Raw genomic sequence first — 16,760 nt, 5'->3', positions numbered from 1 at the left:
AAAAAAACCATCATCCTCCATGCAAAATATATTTTAAAGCACTGATTTCATGACACGACATCTGCATGTTTTCCTTGATCTTCTCACACACCAACTTTTGTCCTGTTAGAGTTAAGCATGAAAAGGTGGAAATCTGGAACCATTTTAGATCTGGCTAAACACAATAGGCAGCAAGCAAGCCGTCATCCTGTTTCGTTTTTCTGAGTGTAGTAAATACACCCACGGAACAGAATTTTAAGAGAGCTTTAACCACTGTAAGTTGTCAGAAAAAAATCGCCTTATCTCTGACAGATCTAACCCAGAATTTTTATTGGAATTGATAACACGTATTTTGGTGTTGCTGACTCGCTAACTGTGCAGTTTACTGTTGGAGGTGCAGTGATACCGGTTCTGACCTGGACCAAATAAGTGGACAGATATGGCTCTAGTCTCAAGCAAGTCTTTCCAGAAGACATTTCTTCAGTCTCTTATTGGTTATAAAAAGGCAATTTCCTCTCAACAGTAACTAAACTTTTAGTGGCTGACTCATTACAATCTGGAATATGAACAAATGCGGCAACATTAAGTATAAAAAAGAAACACCCTGAAAATGATGCCTCCCTGTCCAAAGGTGCTATACTTGGCCATGGACTGTGTTTCTGGAATCAGTTTGTTACATGTGACAGCAAGAAGAAACTTATTTTACAGAGAACAAAGTCATGGAGCTGAACTTAAATAGGAACGCTCACTTACATGGGTTTTGATATGTACTAATATACACGGCTTGAATGAAAACAAAACTTACACCTTCACATATGAAATACTGGTAATGCAGTAATGATGTTCACCCACTGGGCCTCTTCCTTTTAATAAGATCATCTCCAGGTTACAGTGCCTCCGACACGCTTTTAAACGACCACCACATGTGGGCTTTGGCAAATAGCCAGCCGCTGGCAAAGGCAAGGTACGGATACAGCTACGAAAATCCTTTCATCACGTTTCATTCCTCAAGAGCCGATGTCTTTTTAAATACGCTCACAATCGCATTATTGAATTTTTTCTCAACCTGCTTCATACAAATAACTGGCTAAACTCGCTTTACATTTATTGCACCTTTAAGTCCCTGGTAGATGGAAGCTTATATTGCCTGATACGGTTTGTATTGTAGCTTCACCACGTTAAGAAATCAAACAGTGTCCAGAACTGTACATCTCTACAGTAAGAAATCACATTTTCATAACGCTAATTACAGCCGTCGCAGACCAGCCCTCGTCTCCGTGATGCAACGACAGAGGAAAACTCCACGGTCCCTGCATGTGCTAGAACCTGCAGTGTTCTTCTTATTGCCATGAAAAAGTCAATTAAAACGACTCCTCTGGGAATTACTTCCAATTCTGGAGTAATTATCACTCTCCAGACAGAATGCTGTGCTTCAGCGTGGGTCTTCAGCCACTCTAAACACATAGGAGAGAGAGAGGGTGTGCGTGGTGCACAGGCACGCTCCTCCAGGTATACTGACCGGTGACCAAGTGGCTTTTTCTCTTTTCCTCTATGAAGCACGAGGAAGCAGTCTGATCTCGACCTTCAGGTACGTTTCTAATTTCATATGTTGAATGCAAATCTTGTTGCAGCCTCTCTGTTTAACCAAACCAAATCTTTAACAATTAAAAAAAATAGCACCAGATGTATGAAAGAGGAAATGCCTGATCTAGGAGGAATATATATAAAGTAGAGCAATTCTTACAGTAAAAAGGTACGTCATACAAAAAAGTAATGGAAAGTGACACTGAAGGACAAAAATCCATGCTGCATATAATAAGGGCAGAAGACAGGCAGAAGGGATTCTGCTCAAATAACCACAGTTTAATGGTGGAGCCGTACTTCCTCCAGGACCTCCCCTGCAGCAGTGCTGGGACACCGGGTGGTATGGGACTCTGAGCACTAACACACTCACTGACAAACTTGCGCAGCATATCTTTGAGGTATATAGAAAGCACGACATTAACGTTTTGGACTCCTCATTCTTTCTCGCACGGCGATGTACCAATCTTTAGCTGGGGTTTTCTCCACCCTCTCCTCCCTCTTTTTCCCTTGGGAAAAATGAAATCCCAGTTTAAGAACTTCCTAAGCACATCTCCTTGAACTCTCAAATCCATCTTGCATAGGCCAGTAATAAGAACACTGCAGCTCTGACAAATAAGTTACAGCAATATAACAACTTTCCTTTTAATTTTTTTTTAAAGATATCTTCTCTATAATTTACACAAAGGGTTAACAGCCGGAGTTTAGGTTACATACAGTCCAGATGGGCATCCTTTCAGTCTGTGATTCCAGGTGGAAGGCACTACTTCAACATACCACTGTATGCACCACACGCGGTCTCAGGAGCACAGCAGGGCACTGCGTCTCCAGAGCTGTAGACTGAAGGGCCTGGGGGGAGTCTTTGGAAATAAAAATGGCAGTGGTTATCAGTCCAGTTTCCCTTTGCTGTCTTTTCTTGTGCTATGCAGTTTCCCCTGAAAGCTCCTCCAGTTGAGAGAGATGTGAGCCATCCTCAGAAGCTCTCGACAAAGCTCCCGGGGAAGAGGCCCGTCCTGCCGTTTCTCTGCAATGTCCCTTTGTACCAGCCATCCTCCCGTTTCTTGTGCACAAACACAATGTCACCTTCCTTCAGTTCGATCTCGGCCTCGCTCTGTGGTGGGTAGGGGACCACAACACGGTACCTTTGGAGACAAAAACACAAAGGCTTGATCAGCCAGTGGTTGAGCCTGCGCCTGATGGGAGCAGCCAGTCACCACGTGTCCAACAGACTCTACAGAGCAAGACATGCGGCCGAAGCCCTCATGGATGCTCCCCTGGATGTGAAGGGCTGTGTAAGTAAGTGGACAGGCTGGCTGCCAGGAAGGGCACCACCCCCCAAAGTCTCATGGAGAGTACCTTAGTGGTTCCCCAGGGTGACACCTGCAAGCTGCTGTTAACTACTGAGGTCCTTCCCTATTTTTAGTGCTGACCTGTAAAGCCAGACCTAGAAGCCAGTGCTGCTTTCATGCTTGTTTCCCCCTTAGTGCTAATGACATGTCAATGCTGACAGCCACCTGAAACTCTGCATTATGTCAGTCTGCTTCAGGAAAGCAAAGGGAGGCAGGTTTCCTCCTCCCTTCCTGCACCCACTGTTTGGGCAGCCTCGGAGGCTCCTGCTAGCTCACAGCCTGTACAGGGCAAACTGCAGGACACGGGAAGCTTTTTATTTATTTTAAAAACTGGCTGTGTGTTGAGTCAGAAGAAATCATCTCACCTCTCCCTCCCTGCCTTCCTGTGAACCAGAAATCTTGGGGAAAAATACTTTTGGAAATATCAGTAAGTTACATTACAAAATGGTTGTATCTGATGCATCTACTTTTTCTACTAAAACTCAGTATGACAAGGAGATTTCTGGCCAGCTTGACCGGAGACTTGATGGGGATGTACTCTGGAGCCAGACCACGAAAGCAGGAAGGTATTGTCAAATGCTGGGGCTACTCGTGGTGGTCCCTGCTCCTGGTCACATGCTGAGCCTGCACCAGGGACTCGGCTGCTTTCTCCTGGCGCTGCATCTGCCTCTGCTGTAACACATCTCACGCAGCACTGCATCTGCTCCATCCAAAAATGGGGTTTGCAGTGCTCCCACCAACTGCCTCTGACATCGACAGAGGTTAGCTAAAGCAGTTCACATTTTTCTTCTTATGTGTCTCGGGAACGTAGTCTGGGCCCTTCAAACCTAGAAGGAAAGCTAAAATGGAGAGGTATCAAATGACTTTCAAGGCACTCTCCAAACCAAGAGGGAGCCCCTATCCTGAACCATTCACAGAGCTCTCTGGGAACTTAGTTTTCAAGTGTCACTTCATTTTAATGAAGTAATGACGGGTCTGATCCTGATACGGCTATTCTGCACTCAGGCTTATCAGCAGGCGTCCTCCTGAGAGCACAGACTGGGCCCTTTTATATCAGTGCACTTGTGTGCAGAGCAGGGAATATATTTCTGCTGCACTGTTTTTTTTCTTCAGCATGTGTACTTTCGCAGTCATCTGACATTTGGTTAACAATCAATAACTGCCTTGCTAATTGCAAAGTAATGAATATAGTAAGATAGTTAAAAGAGGCCAATTTGTTACGTAAAGCCCATCTCCTGAGGATTAATATTTCCACAGCCATTGAAGGGCCACTGATGCTTCAGTCATGTTTGCTACAAGTTGAGTATTTATTCAAAATAATATCCTGTCCTTGAGGACTAACTTCAATGTGTACTGAAGGCTTTGGAGCACTCCCTGGGGCCATTCCCAGTGAGATGGTACCAAAGCAAGGTGCTCTCCAGTGGCAGTCACTAATTTTCTTTGCACACATTGCTCAGGTACCTAGTGATTGTGGTTCTGAAACTAGGGACTCCACTTAGACATGACAGTGAAAACACCAGATTTGGCTCAGTGTTTGGACATCTCCATAGCCAAACATCCTGTTACTTGGAAAAGTATTCAAGTTCATTTGGAATGGAGGTTCTGCTCTAAAACCTGACTACAGCCTTTTATCTTGACACAGCAACACAGTCATGTAGAAAATAGATGTGTTCAAGTGCCATCAAAAATCTGCTGGTCATCTCTGTCCCTTGGTCAATAATACTAGTTGTCACTTTCTTCTTCCAATGAAAAGCAAATAACAGAGGTTGAAACGTGTGCTGCTGTCTGGTTGCAGGAAAATGGTTTATCACGCTATCATCTGTGGAACTGCTACACTTATATTATGAAGCTTTGCCAATTACAGCCATTATGCAAATGAAGGCACACATTATTTCAAACACTCTGCTGTAGTGTTGATTAATTAAATTATCAGAGTGGAACAATTGTAGCTAAGATGATGCCAAGTTTCAGATCTTGCAACTCTATGCACAATCACAGAGCACTAGAGCTCTGCACCAGGATCTCAGGAGGCTTTGAGAAAGAAGAGGGTCAGACCTCAATAGCAGCCAGGTGGTGCAGAGATATTCACAGGCCCTACTGGCAGATCAGGAAACAGAAACAAAGAAAAGGTGGTGTCTTGGGTTGCCTCAAAGACCCAGCTGGGACTGCCAACACCTCATGTCATACTTTAAGCACAGTCATCCTTTTAAAGCCAGACTACATCCTAGGAGTGAGGAGCTGCTAGTCCCTAAGTGGCTCACATGAGGAGGGAGGTGACGACGCCCAACAGGAATGTGCCCATTGTCATAAAAGGGGTTCTACACAGCATCTCTTTAGAGATTTAGAAAAATACACCTCAGCCTCTGCATTACAAAATGAAGTACTTTTTCCCATTTAAGGAAACCCCAAATGCTATGGTTTAAATTTAATTAACTATGGTACCTCAAAGGATAGCACCAAAGTGTTTTTAACAGAATAATGAAATCTTAGATACAAAAGACCTTGCAAATCGGTTAAGAAATCCCCCGTGAGAGGAGGCCTGGAAGAGGCAGGTTGCTGCTGTGCCACCCCTCCAGACCCCCAGGTGGCATCTCAGCCTAGTTTATCCTCTGGAACTGAATTGCAAATACATATATTAGCCATATTTTTTTTGGCAGAAAAGATCTCTTCTCCCAGACATCCTCCCTCGCTCCCAAAAAGGCAGTCCTGTATACTTCTATTTATATCTCCCTTTTTGATTTCCCCTTTTGTCCCCTCTTTGAGAAGCTATTATAAAATCATACGTAGGCATTTTAGATGGATCTCAGAGCCCTCTCAGTTTTGTCTGTGTCACATTACACCTCTAAATTACCAACTTTTAAAGATGCTAATTAGCTGGGCACAATCACAATGACAAGTGGGGCAACCACCTCTGCCTATTATTAACAATGTTTGGTATTTTCTGCTGTAAATCTTACTCTTGGATAGTTGTAATTCTCCCAAATATTAATTATTTTGGCCCAAACTCTCCACAGCAGTTGACCGTCTCAGGCTGAGGGTCCCACATTCAGTCCAAATGGTCCCATCACCTCCAGGAATAATGTGAGGGTTTTTGCAGCACCAGCAGGATGCAGGTGAGGGCTTCCACAAGCTGCTGTTGGCTCCCTATACTTGGGAACAAAGACCTGTCCTGTGGCCCCTCTCATCTGTCAAGGATGGTGTTCCTTCAGAAAATCACCTGTTCTTGGCCACATTAAAAGCATTCAAACTGTCCCAAAGTGGTACATGCTTAGTAGAGGCTTGTATGAGCACTGAAGGTAAAATCTCTGCTGATTCATGCTCCAAGATGTTCTAGCTCTGCGGGACCTTGGTGGTTGCATTTCTCTTTCTTTCCCAGCAATGGGCTCCTCTCATGTTTTTGTCTCAGGGCACAGACTTGATGTTGGACTTCCCCACTGCTGGCTTCTGTGGCATCCTTGGGTTGGGCACTTCATCCTTGGAGGGGACAGTCCGGGATGGGCAATGGCCTGCAGAGGGGCCTCAGTGCCCAAGGGAAAATACACAAGGAGAGGCTGCGAGTAGTGTCAGCAAGGACGGGGAACAGGGTTTGCCTTGGCAGGGAAACCTCAGGGAGCTGGAGAGCGGGATAAGGCAAGGGAGGGGGTGGAGGGAGAGGGAGGCTGATGGGAATAAAACTGGGACCTGAGGGAGAAATGGGACCATGATGAAAAGTGGAAGCCCTGACAGAAGGTGTGGGTATGGCTGGTGAGGGGGGCAGCTGTGCTGAGCTGAGTCTGGGAGAGCAAAGAACCTTGGTGGGAGGGAGCCTGGGGCTGGGACATGACATCCCGTGGGGCTGGAGACTGCATGGGTAGAGGCTGGCACTGGGGCAACCCTGGCAGCAATTAACTCACTGAGAGCTGTGAATGAGTCTATCATCCCTGTCCTTCTGTTGTCAACAAAGACTCAGTGGGAGTCCCACTGTCCCATGTCTTCACAGCACTTGTCCTTGTAGTCGAAAGAAACCCCTCTCCCACCCAGATCTCCCTTTGCTACTGCTGCTGACATCTACAAGGTGCAGCCAAGACTCCTAACCTCAAACATATGTTACATGATGGAAGTTCTAATTTTGTTTCCTTCAAAAAAGCAAACTGACTAAAATGTCATGCATGTAGATACATAAAGACATCCACTACCTTAACAGAACAGGAATGTTTCACACCCATGAATCTAAGATGAAGAAACAGGCAACTAAAATTGCCCATGACTTCACTTTTGCTTGTGTGCAATATAATCTTTCATTACATGATTGCATACTATTTTTCCCATAGGATGGCTGCCTCATTTAGTGCACAAGATGTCCTGCTCTGGATGTGAGTCAGAGCTCTCACATGGAAGAGGTGTGTGGCTGCTAAAGCCACCCCATCTTTTGCAGAGGTTGGAGGATGTTTAGTAAGGGACCACAGCAAAACTCAGAGCAGCGCGGGTGTGGGGAAAGTGGCTTCTCTGACTCCTCCAGCTGCAAAGCCTCGTGCCACACTTTCCGCAGAGTGAGACTCATCTCATGCACCCTAGCTGCGTAGCAGTCAGTTGTCTGGTCTAAATTACTCATGCAGGCTCTCTGTCAGCATGCACAGACAGGCACTGAACAGTATTGATCAGAACTGATCAGTAATTAAGGGCTGGGCTCAGGCCTGGAGACTGAGGAGAAAAAACCCCCAAATACTGAGTATTCGCTCACTAAGTAAATACGTGCATCCAGGACACTGATGGAGCTAGAGAAACTTAAGAAAACAGATGCACAATGAGGCAAATGAGGTCTGTGGGGCTAACCTCCAATCTGGTCCTATTTAGAGTGCTTGAGTTCGAATGCTTAATGCAGGTTTCTGTTTGTCAAAGTAAAGTATCATGCACCCAAGACAGGTTTCAGGAGTTCAGTTCTGTGACTCCAACAGGTCCCTTGTGTGTTAGTTGTGTGTGGGAGAGAGAATTGGTGAAAATGAGGCATCTAGCCCAGTTATCCACTGCTCTTGCTTATTGGTGAAGCTCTATTTCTCCATCTTTTTACTATCAGACTGCAGAAACCTGCAAAGTGCCTCTGCACACTACAAGCCAGAACCTACTTCACCATATTATGCTGTCTGAATCAGCAGCCTTAGAAGAACAAGTCTCAGTTGGATCTTTTACTCTTCTGCTGGAAATAATACAGGATTCAACTTCTGAGATGGTTAATTCTACTTTCTCAGTCCTAAGGCAGGTACCTCTAGTCAGAGAAGGACTTAACCATGTGCATACATTGTCACTGTTCAGTCAGAAATTACTCCTGCGGTCGTTTCTCTAGTATCACTTTCCAGGAAAGAAAAAAACCCCTTCCTTTGCTTTCCCTTTTGGCAAAGAAGATATACGTGCGCAGCAAAATTGAAGTCAGTGGGTGTTAAGCACATGCTTGAGTGCTTCCTTGAACTGGGAGTTCAATTTCTAACATGGCAGTGATTCGTAGAAAGGATACATGGAAACATGGGGGGGGGCTATTTTAAAGGTCAAACTCACTGCTCCCATCTTATTCTGCAGCACTCTTGCGGTTACAGTTTGCTCAAAGGCTCCACAAAAACCACAGACACATGGCACAGACAGGCGAGCTGTGACAGTAAGTCTGGATATGACTGCTTTATCAGGATATAACATGGCAGAACTAGTGCCAGTGACTATAAAAGAGTCAACAATGCGTGACATGTTTTACACAGGTTTGCATCTGGGAACAGTGCCAGGCAGCGAGGGGAACATGACTCACGCGCGCACACATGCACGCTCAACGCTCCTGTTTTGCTTAATGTACACTCATATTTTCTTGAAGGGGGTGGCAAGGAAAGTATTTTGCTTTGGTGCTGTTAGGCAGACAGCACACCCCTCTCCCATGTGAACCGACAGCGTCGGTGGGATGCGGGCAAGTCTCTGGCCCAGGCTCTTCCTGACCACAGCACATCCCTGTACTGGTCCTGTTTCTTGCACCAGCAGAAACTGGATGGAGCAGTAGGTGGAAAAGAGCGTGTGGGGCACACACAGCCCGATGAGGTAGTCGACAGTCAATCACTGCAACATGAAGTGACAAGGACACCACATGGGAAATTTCTCTGCTCCGCTGCTCAGACTGCTGGATGCTTTGTGGCAGAGAGCAGCTGAAGGAAGGTGGTTTTATAAACTGATAGCGGGAAACTACACCCAAAAGGCAGAGATGGGCACTAACTACTCGAGCAAACCAGTTAAATATCAAGGCTAAATGACGGGAGAGCTAGGAGCAATTTCCTTTCTAATCCACCTATCCATAATCAGGGTTTGGAATATCAAGTAGGATAAGACAAAATAATTGTTTTCCTTGCTCTCCCTGTGCACAAAAAATAAATGAGAGCATAAACATGAGCAGCACCTCCAAGAGGGCAAAGTTCACCTCACCTTCCTGTCTGACTGCCTGCAACTCCCACGGAGCACTGCGCTGTCAGGCAGCCAAATAGGCAGTTCTTCCCTTGAATCGTGAGCGTCAAGCCACGAGCAATCAGAGCCTTTTCACGCACCTCCGATATCGCTAGTGGCACGACCGCTCGGGTTTGATTAGTAGCCTGGATGTGGCGAGTGCTGGAGCTGCAAGCCAGCCTCTATGGGAGAAGTAGTGAGGCTCATGCTGCCTGCACGAACCTCATTTCAAATGCCGTAAATATTAAGGAATGTGCTACTTCTTCCAACCTGTCAGTGCTCTGTCTCTATGCGCACAGATGGGCGTTGGGAGACAGAAAGCCAAGTACAGCTAAGTGCACTGAAATGCTTTGCAGTTTTTTAAAATTTCATCCAGCATCTGAATCTGTTTATCTAACCTTTTTTTCCCTCTCCTCCCTTTTCTTTCTCAGAGAATTGCTCCTACTGTGCGGATGAAATGCACCAAAACGCAAACAAGCAAAATATGGAGCTGAATGACGTCGAATGCGAGTTCCTCCATTGCCAGATGTGAAAAGAACAAGTGGTTTGAAAACCGTAATTTGTTTTAAAAAAAATATAATTTGGTACTTCTGAGCAATTTGACGATTTAATGAGCACAGATGGATGTGCGATGAATTTCTAGGAGACAAATGTTTAATGTATCTGCTCAGATTATTCCAGAACTAAGCATTATCCTTCCTAGTGCATGAAAGTAATTAATATTTCCCATCATGGGCATGAAAAAACCCATATGATCAGTTAAGGAATGCAGATACACCAATGATATGGAAGTTAATTCATAAATCAATTAGAGAATCTTGCCTGCTATGTATAATTAGGGTTACTTCAATTATAGCTTATTTTCGGATTTAAGACTCAGGAATTAAAACGCTTAAAATCAAAGTAAGTTCCTCACCACCCTATGCTGCAATTGGAAGTATTTACTCAGTTTTAGCAGTCTAAATCTATTTACTCCTGATTCCAGCACGGCTGAGCAGACGCAGCTAACCCATGTCCCTCTGGTTCTATTCATTGCCACTTAAAATTGTCATCAGTTAAATGTTTCACTGTCAAGACCATCCTGGGGTTAACTGAGAAATTTGTAGTACGTGGGACTAGCCCTGGTGTATTAAATAATGTGTCTGGACATCTCTACAGTAAAGCTTTGAGAGCAGCATCTCAACAGCCAGCTCTGGAGACGTCAGGGGATGTTCCTCCTGGCTTCTTTTCACAGCTACATTTAACTAAAGGTGCAGCATTCCACTGATTCAGTTATACCAGTGCAAAATCTGGTTTATATTGATTTAGCTTTTCTTATAGCATTAATCTAAACTGATGTAGACCAAATTAAGTGCGCCTAAATAGGGATTGGTTTTTCACTCCTTTTACTAAATTGCTTTTTCATGGATTTTAAGGGCAAGAGACTACTGTGATAGTCTGCTATCACTGCCTTCATTACCATGCTGAAGGATTTGCCTGTATTTATTTCTGCTTCAAGTCTAATCGCTGCGCTTGAACAACAGCATTTCTTTGAGACAAAATGCCCAATCTAGAGTAAAAATATTCCCATGTCTGTCCTCTCTGCAGTCTCTTACAGACTCTTACCAAGCCATTCCTAAGACTGCTCTTTACCAGGTGTACCAGAGCTCCCTGTAACACTCACTGCAAGTATACTGTTTTAAATCTCCCATCATTCTTATGACGCTTCTCTGAGGCCACTCCACTTGGCCTCTTATTTGGCTCTTCTGAAATATACTGTTACTCTGTGTTCTTCTTACCAATGTGTTGAATTAGCTCTGTACCAACGGGTCTGCTCTCTTCACGACCTACCTCCCACTTCAGTCCTCTGTTCTGCAACAGCAAAGACTTTATGTTGGACAGTGCAGGTCCAAGACCCAACTCTTGTTGAGCTACACTACACACATACACAATAATTTTCTAGTGATTTCTGATCTAGAGTTAGATTTGATGCCAGTGAAGCAGTTTTCAACCCACTTAGTATCTGCTGTGTCAGTTGTGTACAGTTTACTCAACAAGACATTTTATGGTAACGAACCAGATGCTTTAGAAAAGTTTTAATATTTCACAGTGTCATTGTTACCTTCGCAACTAAATCTCAACCTGCATTCAGTAAAACACTGTGTAAGGTATGAACTGTCCTGGAGTATTCCTCATTATGCCCTGCATCATCTGCTCCATGACCCCAAATGTATTCAGGGTCAGGTGGCTTGCCCAGTCCATTCCCTTCAGCCCTCTCTCATACACTCAGACTAAAATAGTTTCATTCAAACTTCTAGAACTTCATTATTGTTCCAAAATTGTTTTAAATATCAACTCCAGAGAGTTCCCTAGACTGCTTTTTGAAAACTCGTTGATGCTTTTATATAAAAGCATGTTCTCCTCAATCACTTTTTGAGTGGAAAGCATTTCAATAGTGTCATACCAGTGCACTATCTGTTCCCTTCCTGCTCTTCAAACTGCAGTCTTGTAGAAAGTATTTACCTGAAGCCAATATGACTCTGCACATGGAGACCTAGCTCTTTTCTGTACCTGTTTCTAGTCAGTTATCTCCCTCTCCATCTGGTTTTGCATTTTGGTGTTCCCACTCTACTGTTTTCAGGTTTGCAAGGTCAGCTACTCTAAGGTACCAAGGTGCAGAGCAGGCTGCTGAAATGAACTCCAGAATCACCAGTACATTCCTCTCTAGAAATGAGCTACATTTTTTGTAACAGGTCACTGAAGATGGCACTATCTGTAAGTATCCTAAACAAGGAGAATTCGAAACAGTCTTTGGTATTGCAGAACAGGCCAGAAAGGGCCTTAATGAGCAAATGCATCACCCTTGTTGCCCCCAGGCAGGAAGTGCCACATGACAACTCCATAAGTTTATTAAAACATAGGGATCCCACTTAAAAAGTGGCCTTTGCCAACAGCATTTACATCCTTTGGTTTCAGAAAGCACTGCTGTCCTCTATATTTAGACCAGGTCTGTACAGTGTCGTGGATAGATGCTGCTCACCAATTTTTTAATCAACAAACTTTAAACATACACTGTGTGTCAAATGATTTTCAATGGGCAGATGCATGCAAGCCCTGTCTTCCTAAAAGACAGCTGAGCCACCTACAGTCAATCCACAGAGCAGCAAAACTGCAACAACCCCTGAGCAAGTTAAACTTGCAGCCCTCCTCCAAATGCTCCCTGAGGACACAGGCAACCTCAGGAGATACACAGAACTTACCTTTCCCGGGGCAAAGGCTTGGGCTCTGGCCGAATAGCTGCCATGGAAGAGAGGGGCTGCCTGGCAGGAGAAGGGATGGAAAAATTCAAATCCAAGGAGCCTGTTTTCCTGTGCAGAGGCTCCAGCCCCATGGCTCCCTGCATTTCACTCTCGATAGGGCATGAGCCGGCTCTGCCGTGGCTGGAGAGGGAGGAGAGCTCGGGTCCCACTGCCCCTTGCAGGACTCCTTCGATGGCTGCCTGGGGGTCATGCGTGGGGGACACGGACGGTGGGGAGCGTGACTTCTTTTTTGTTGATGCTCCTGCTAGAAGTTTCAGCAGCCCGCTCTTCTTCTCCCTCTGCAAAAGAACCAAACCAAATATGGGCAGTGAGCAGACATACCAACTCCCCTTGTTTTTCTTTTGGAAAATCTCAATGTGTGTGGCAGGAAACCTCCCAAAACTGCCATGACTGGAGTGGATCCAGGTAGAACTTGAGGTTTCGGTAATAAAGATCCTATGAAAATCCCTCCCCATCCAACAGGGCTTCAACTCGTTCAGCAGAGTAAGGACCTAACATACTGCAAAGATCATCTCCATTTTTGAATCCACCCAGGCAGCGATCATGTGCCTTTTGAAAGAAATAGTGCAGTTACAGTGGGACAGCAAAGATACAAACTTCCCATGCAGAGAAGGTAGCAACTGAAGTGCTGCCTTTTCTCTTCCAGGAGAATCCTGTCCCTCAACAGAGAAACTCCCCAAAAGTAACAAATCAGGCCCAATGGCTAAAAACCTCCGCTGGGAAGCACAAGTGTCTGAAGAGAGATTTCAGATCCCAGCCCACTGCAAGAGAAGCGCTCATCATTACTGCCTCATTTACTACCTGATGCAGATTTACTGTAGGGAGAATGGATGCACAAGGCGGTGGTTTAATAGCTCTTTCCAGTGCATGCTCCCCTTTGCGTCCTGCATCACACAGCTGTACCTATTGGCGTCTCCCTCCCAGAAGTGGGTCACTTCTCCTTGTGAGTTAAGGTAAAGGTATCACCTTGATGTTTGACGACAGACCACAAAATTCACAATCGGCAATGGCAGTGGCAGTACATGGGAGGTTTTGAATTTCTACAAGGGTTTCTGATACAGAGGAATGAAAACAAGATAACAGCACCCTTTCAATTAATGTTAAAAAAGAAAAGTTCAGCCTGCATTACTGAAGAAACACATCTGACCTTGTGGGTCTTACAGCAGTGAGAGAAATCCTGCTGCACGTTTACCTCAAGCACACACAAATACCAAATAAAATGTCCTTCAGCTAGAAAGTTTTCTGGATGACCAGAAACTGGCCATCCTCTGGTACATGCTGCACAGTGCTAAGCTAGAGTTGCAGCCCAGCAATGCTGTGCAGTAAATTTTCAATTTTTTTTAATGACACAAGAAGTTTCACAAAAGGTCTGTCAGATTTCTTTCTCCTCTGTCAGAAGTGCAAGCCATTACCCAAGACTATCTTCAGAGACTCAGGGCTGTGAAGTTTAGCTGTATTTGATAATTTGCTCTATAATAGGATCCCAGGGGATAAAACCGAACCCAGCAACTGCAATACCTATGGAACAGAAACTATGTCTCTATCTTCAAGCAGGAACACTCTTTGGAAATACAAGCCAGTAATTTATTTATTCCCTGTAGACAAAATGTCCCATGCAAGGTTTAAAATGATGCTCTTTTATGTATTGACTGCTGAAGTAATTTCTCAAAGCAGCTTTAAAGAATAGGAGGGCTACAATAAAATAAATATAAGCTTTTAGAAGATGCTTGGATTTACTACAGTAAATGTACTCAGAGTATCTGAGATCTCTGCTCCCAAAGTTCTTGTTTGTACTTTTTAGCTGTCACAGACTGGTAAGAAAACAGAAATACCTTATATGTTAAGACACAGAACAGCTAAAATGAAGCACAGTTGTTATCACAGACACAACATCCACTGATTTTTGAAGAGTAAGAGTCTGAACTATACTTCCAGATGCCAGTCTCCTGCATACCACCGGTTCCAACTATACGCTCTGTTTAAAAGGGCATTTGTCACTTACAGGATGAAAGGATCCATCCTGCCAAGATGTTCATCCAGGCAGAATCAATGGAAGCTAAGGGAGGCTGGCCATATGGCACTATCAGGTCAAAACCACTAAATAAATTCCCCTGGAAACAACAGAAAAGCAGATCAAATGCCCCTGATAAACATTTTCTTTCCCCAATGGGAAGCGACCGTTGTGGGAACTATGGTAGGTCTGCATGCTGGAATTCACCTGAAGCACCAGAAAAATACTTCAGTGTTTCTGTCACTCTCTAATTAAGAAATATCACTGCTGTCATCGTGATATCAAATTTTAAAGCTCTTCACAAAATTGCAAAACTCTCCTTTCCCTGTGGTGCACTGAAACAATAGCTCTAATGATCCCAGCACATTGTGTCAATACGCATTTGAAGGTGTCTAAAGGTCAGTGACAGCACACAATAGCCATTGTGGGGCTCTGGAGAAACGGCTATTGTGCAGCAGTGAGCACTTTGAGCCTCTTTAATTGGCAGCTTTGCACATGCAAAGTAACTATGTGAACTAAAGCCCTGTATAATGAACAATTAATATTCCTATGTGGTAGCAGCTTTTCTAATTTTTGCTTCTAATTTAAATACCTTGGCAAGTTTTCATCAGAAAAACCTTGTGTGACTTAAACCATTTAAGGCACAGAGGCAAAAATCTTTGGAAAGAGGGAAATGCATATATTCTCACCCATCTGCACATTAAAAAGCAGATGAGTCTGACAGTCATTCAATTTTGTTTACAAGAATGGCTTCCAGTCTACATGGTTAGCCCTGGCATAAATTTCTACACTCAAGCTACTATCCCTCAGATAACAGAGAGCTATAATGAACTTCCTGATGTACCCTTTGTTCCACTTTAACACAAGGAAAAGTAAAGAATTGATTTTTAGCCCTTCTTAGTCCACTGAGCATTTTATCTAACTTTTGAGACTGAGACTTGTGTTCTCTAAAGAGAGAAGACAACTTACTTCAGCTGCTAAGCCTAGTCCTGCTAGTCAAAACCTGAGGACTCCCATCCTTCCCATCGTGGCCTTGGGCAAGATATTTAGAGGTGAACTGATACTAACCCCTTCGGGTGTCTGGAGATGAGACGTTATATCCAGCTCTTTCTCCCTTTGAGTCTGGCAAATTCTCTCAGCCTTCTGGTATCACATTGCCAGATCCTCTGTCGATGCTGCTCAGAGCACTTCAAGCAAAACAAGGCTTGTCAGGACCTGATAATTTACTGGGATGTCTCTCATGAGAAACAGATTGGGTTTGAACCTCCTGTGACCAGCAGTTCAGCCTAACCCCTTCATGCCTTCTCCCCCCTTCTGTAAAATAGGAGTAAGTTAAAACTCCTCCTTTTTCCCTGGGAATTAGTTAATGACTCCAGTGTTACAAAGCTGCACACTTCTTTGAGGGCAACTGGTCCTTTTCCATGGCTTCAATATTAGAAAAAAGAAAAGATATGGAATGGGATGCAGTCCCAGTAGTGATTTATTACGAATGTCCAAGTATTATGAATTCATTTAATATTTAGCGTAATAGCAGCCATCCTTCACAAGAAATTAATTTAATATTTATATGGCTGTCCAACACAGTCATTTCTTCAGCAGTTTCACTGTAAATCAACGAAACATTATCAGGCATAAATGCTGTAAAGAAATCTACACTGTTTGGTTAGAGACTCCGTGGGTTTTGAAAAGATGTAAGTTTACAGAGGACATATCTGATGACTTTCAGGAATTAAGTTTTTGAACGAAAAAAAAAAAAGATGGTTTACTTTTTGCATTCACAGATGGCTGTTTTATTGTTTTCTAGGAAATCTGTAAACTACTGAAACAGCTGTGTAATTATTGAGTTTTCTTCGTCTAGTAGCTACATTTCCAAATGACTGCAAACTGTGTTTGATGTCTCTGCCTCCTGAACCTGCCAAGGTCAGACCTTTGCATCTGTGCTGATGGATGGACAGCACTTCTCCCATCTCCTGGTTACTGCCCACATGTTTAACTGAATTTAAATCATCACCTTTGTGTTGCTCAGGTTTTATTCTAAGAGGTTCAGAGTCAAAAATTCCAAACCATTAATTTCACGAGTATCAATACCTTGTT

At 44.0% G+C, this 16,760-nt stretch overlaps 1 protein-coding gene across 1 annotated transcript in view; it reads right to left on the bottom strand.

The window, feature by feature from the left end:
* Positions 1 to 2,231: 2,231 nt before the first annotated feature.
* Positions 2,232 to 16,760, bottom strand: part of SH3RF3 (SH3 domain containing ring finger 3) — a 271,225-nt gene continuing 256,696 nt past the window's right edge. The window contains exons 9-10 of the mRNA XM_068425367.1: positions 12,596 to 12,933; positions 2,232 to 2,702 (exon numbers count right to left, since the gene is read on the bottom strand). Of these exons, the coding sequence (XP_068281468.1) occupies positions 2,534 to 2,702; positions 12,596 to 12,933 (507 nt within the window). The 3' untranslated portion in view covers positions 2,232 to 2,533. The remainder of the gene's footprint in view (positions 2,703 to 12,595; positions 12,934 to 16,760) is intronic.

This window comes from Nyctibius grandis, chromosome 2 (assembly GCF_013368605.1).
Source record: "Nyctibius grandis isolate bNycGra1 chromosome 2, bNycGra1.pri, whole genome shotgun sequence".
Taxonomy (NCBI): Eukaryota; Metazoa; Chordata; class Aves; order Nyctibiiformes; family Nyctibiidae; genus Nyctibius; species Nyctibius grandis.
This window is presented reverse-complemented; position numbering and strand designations above follow the sequence as displayed.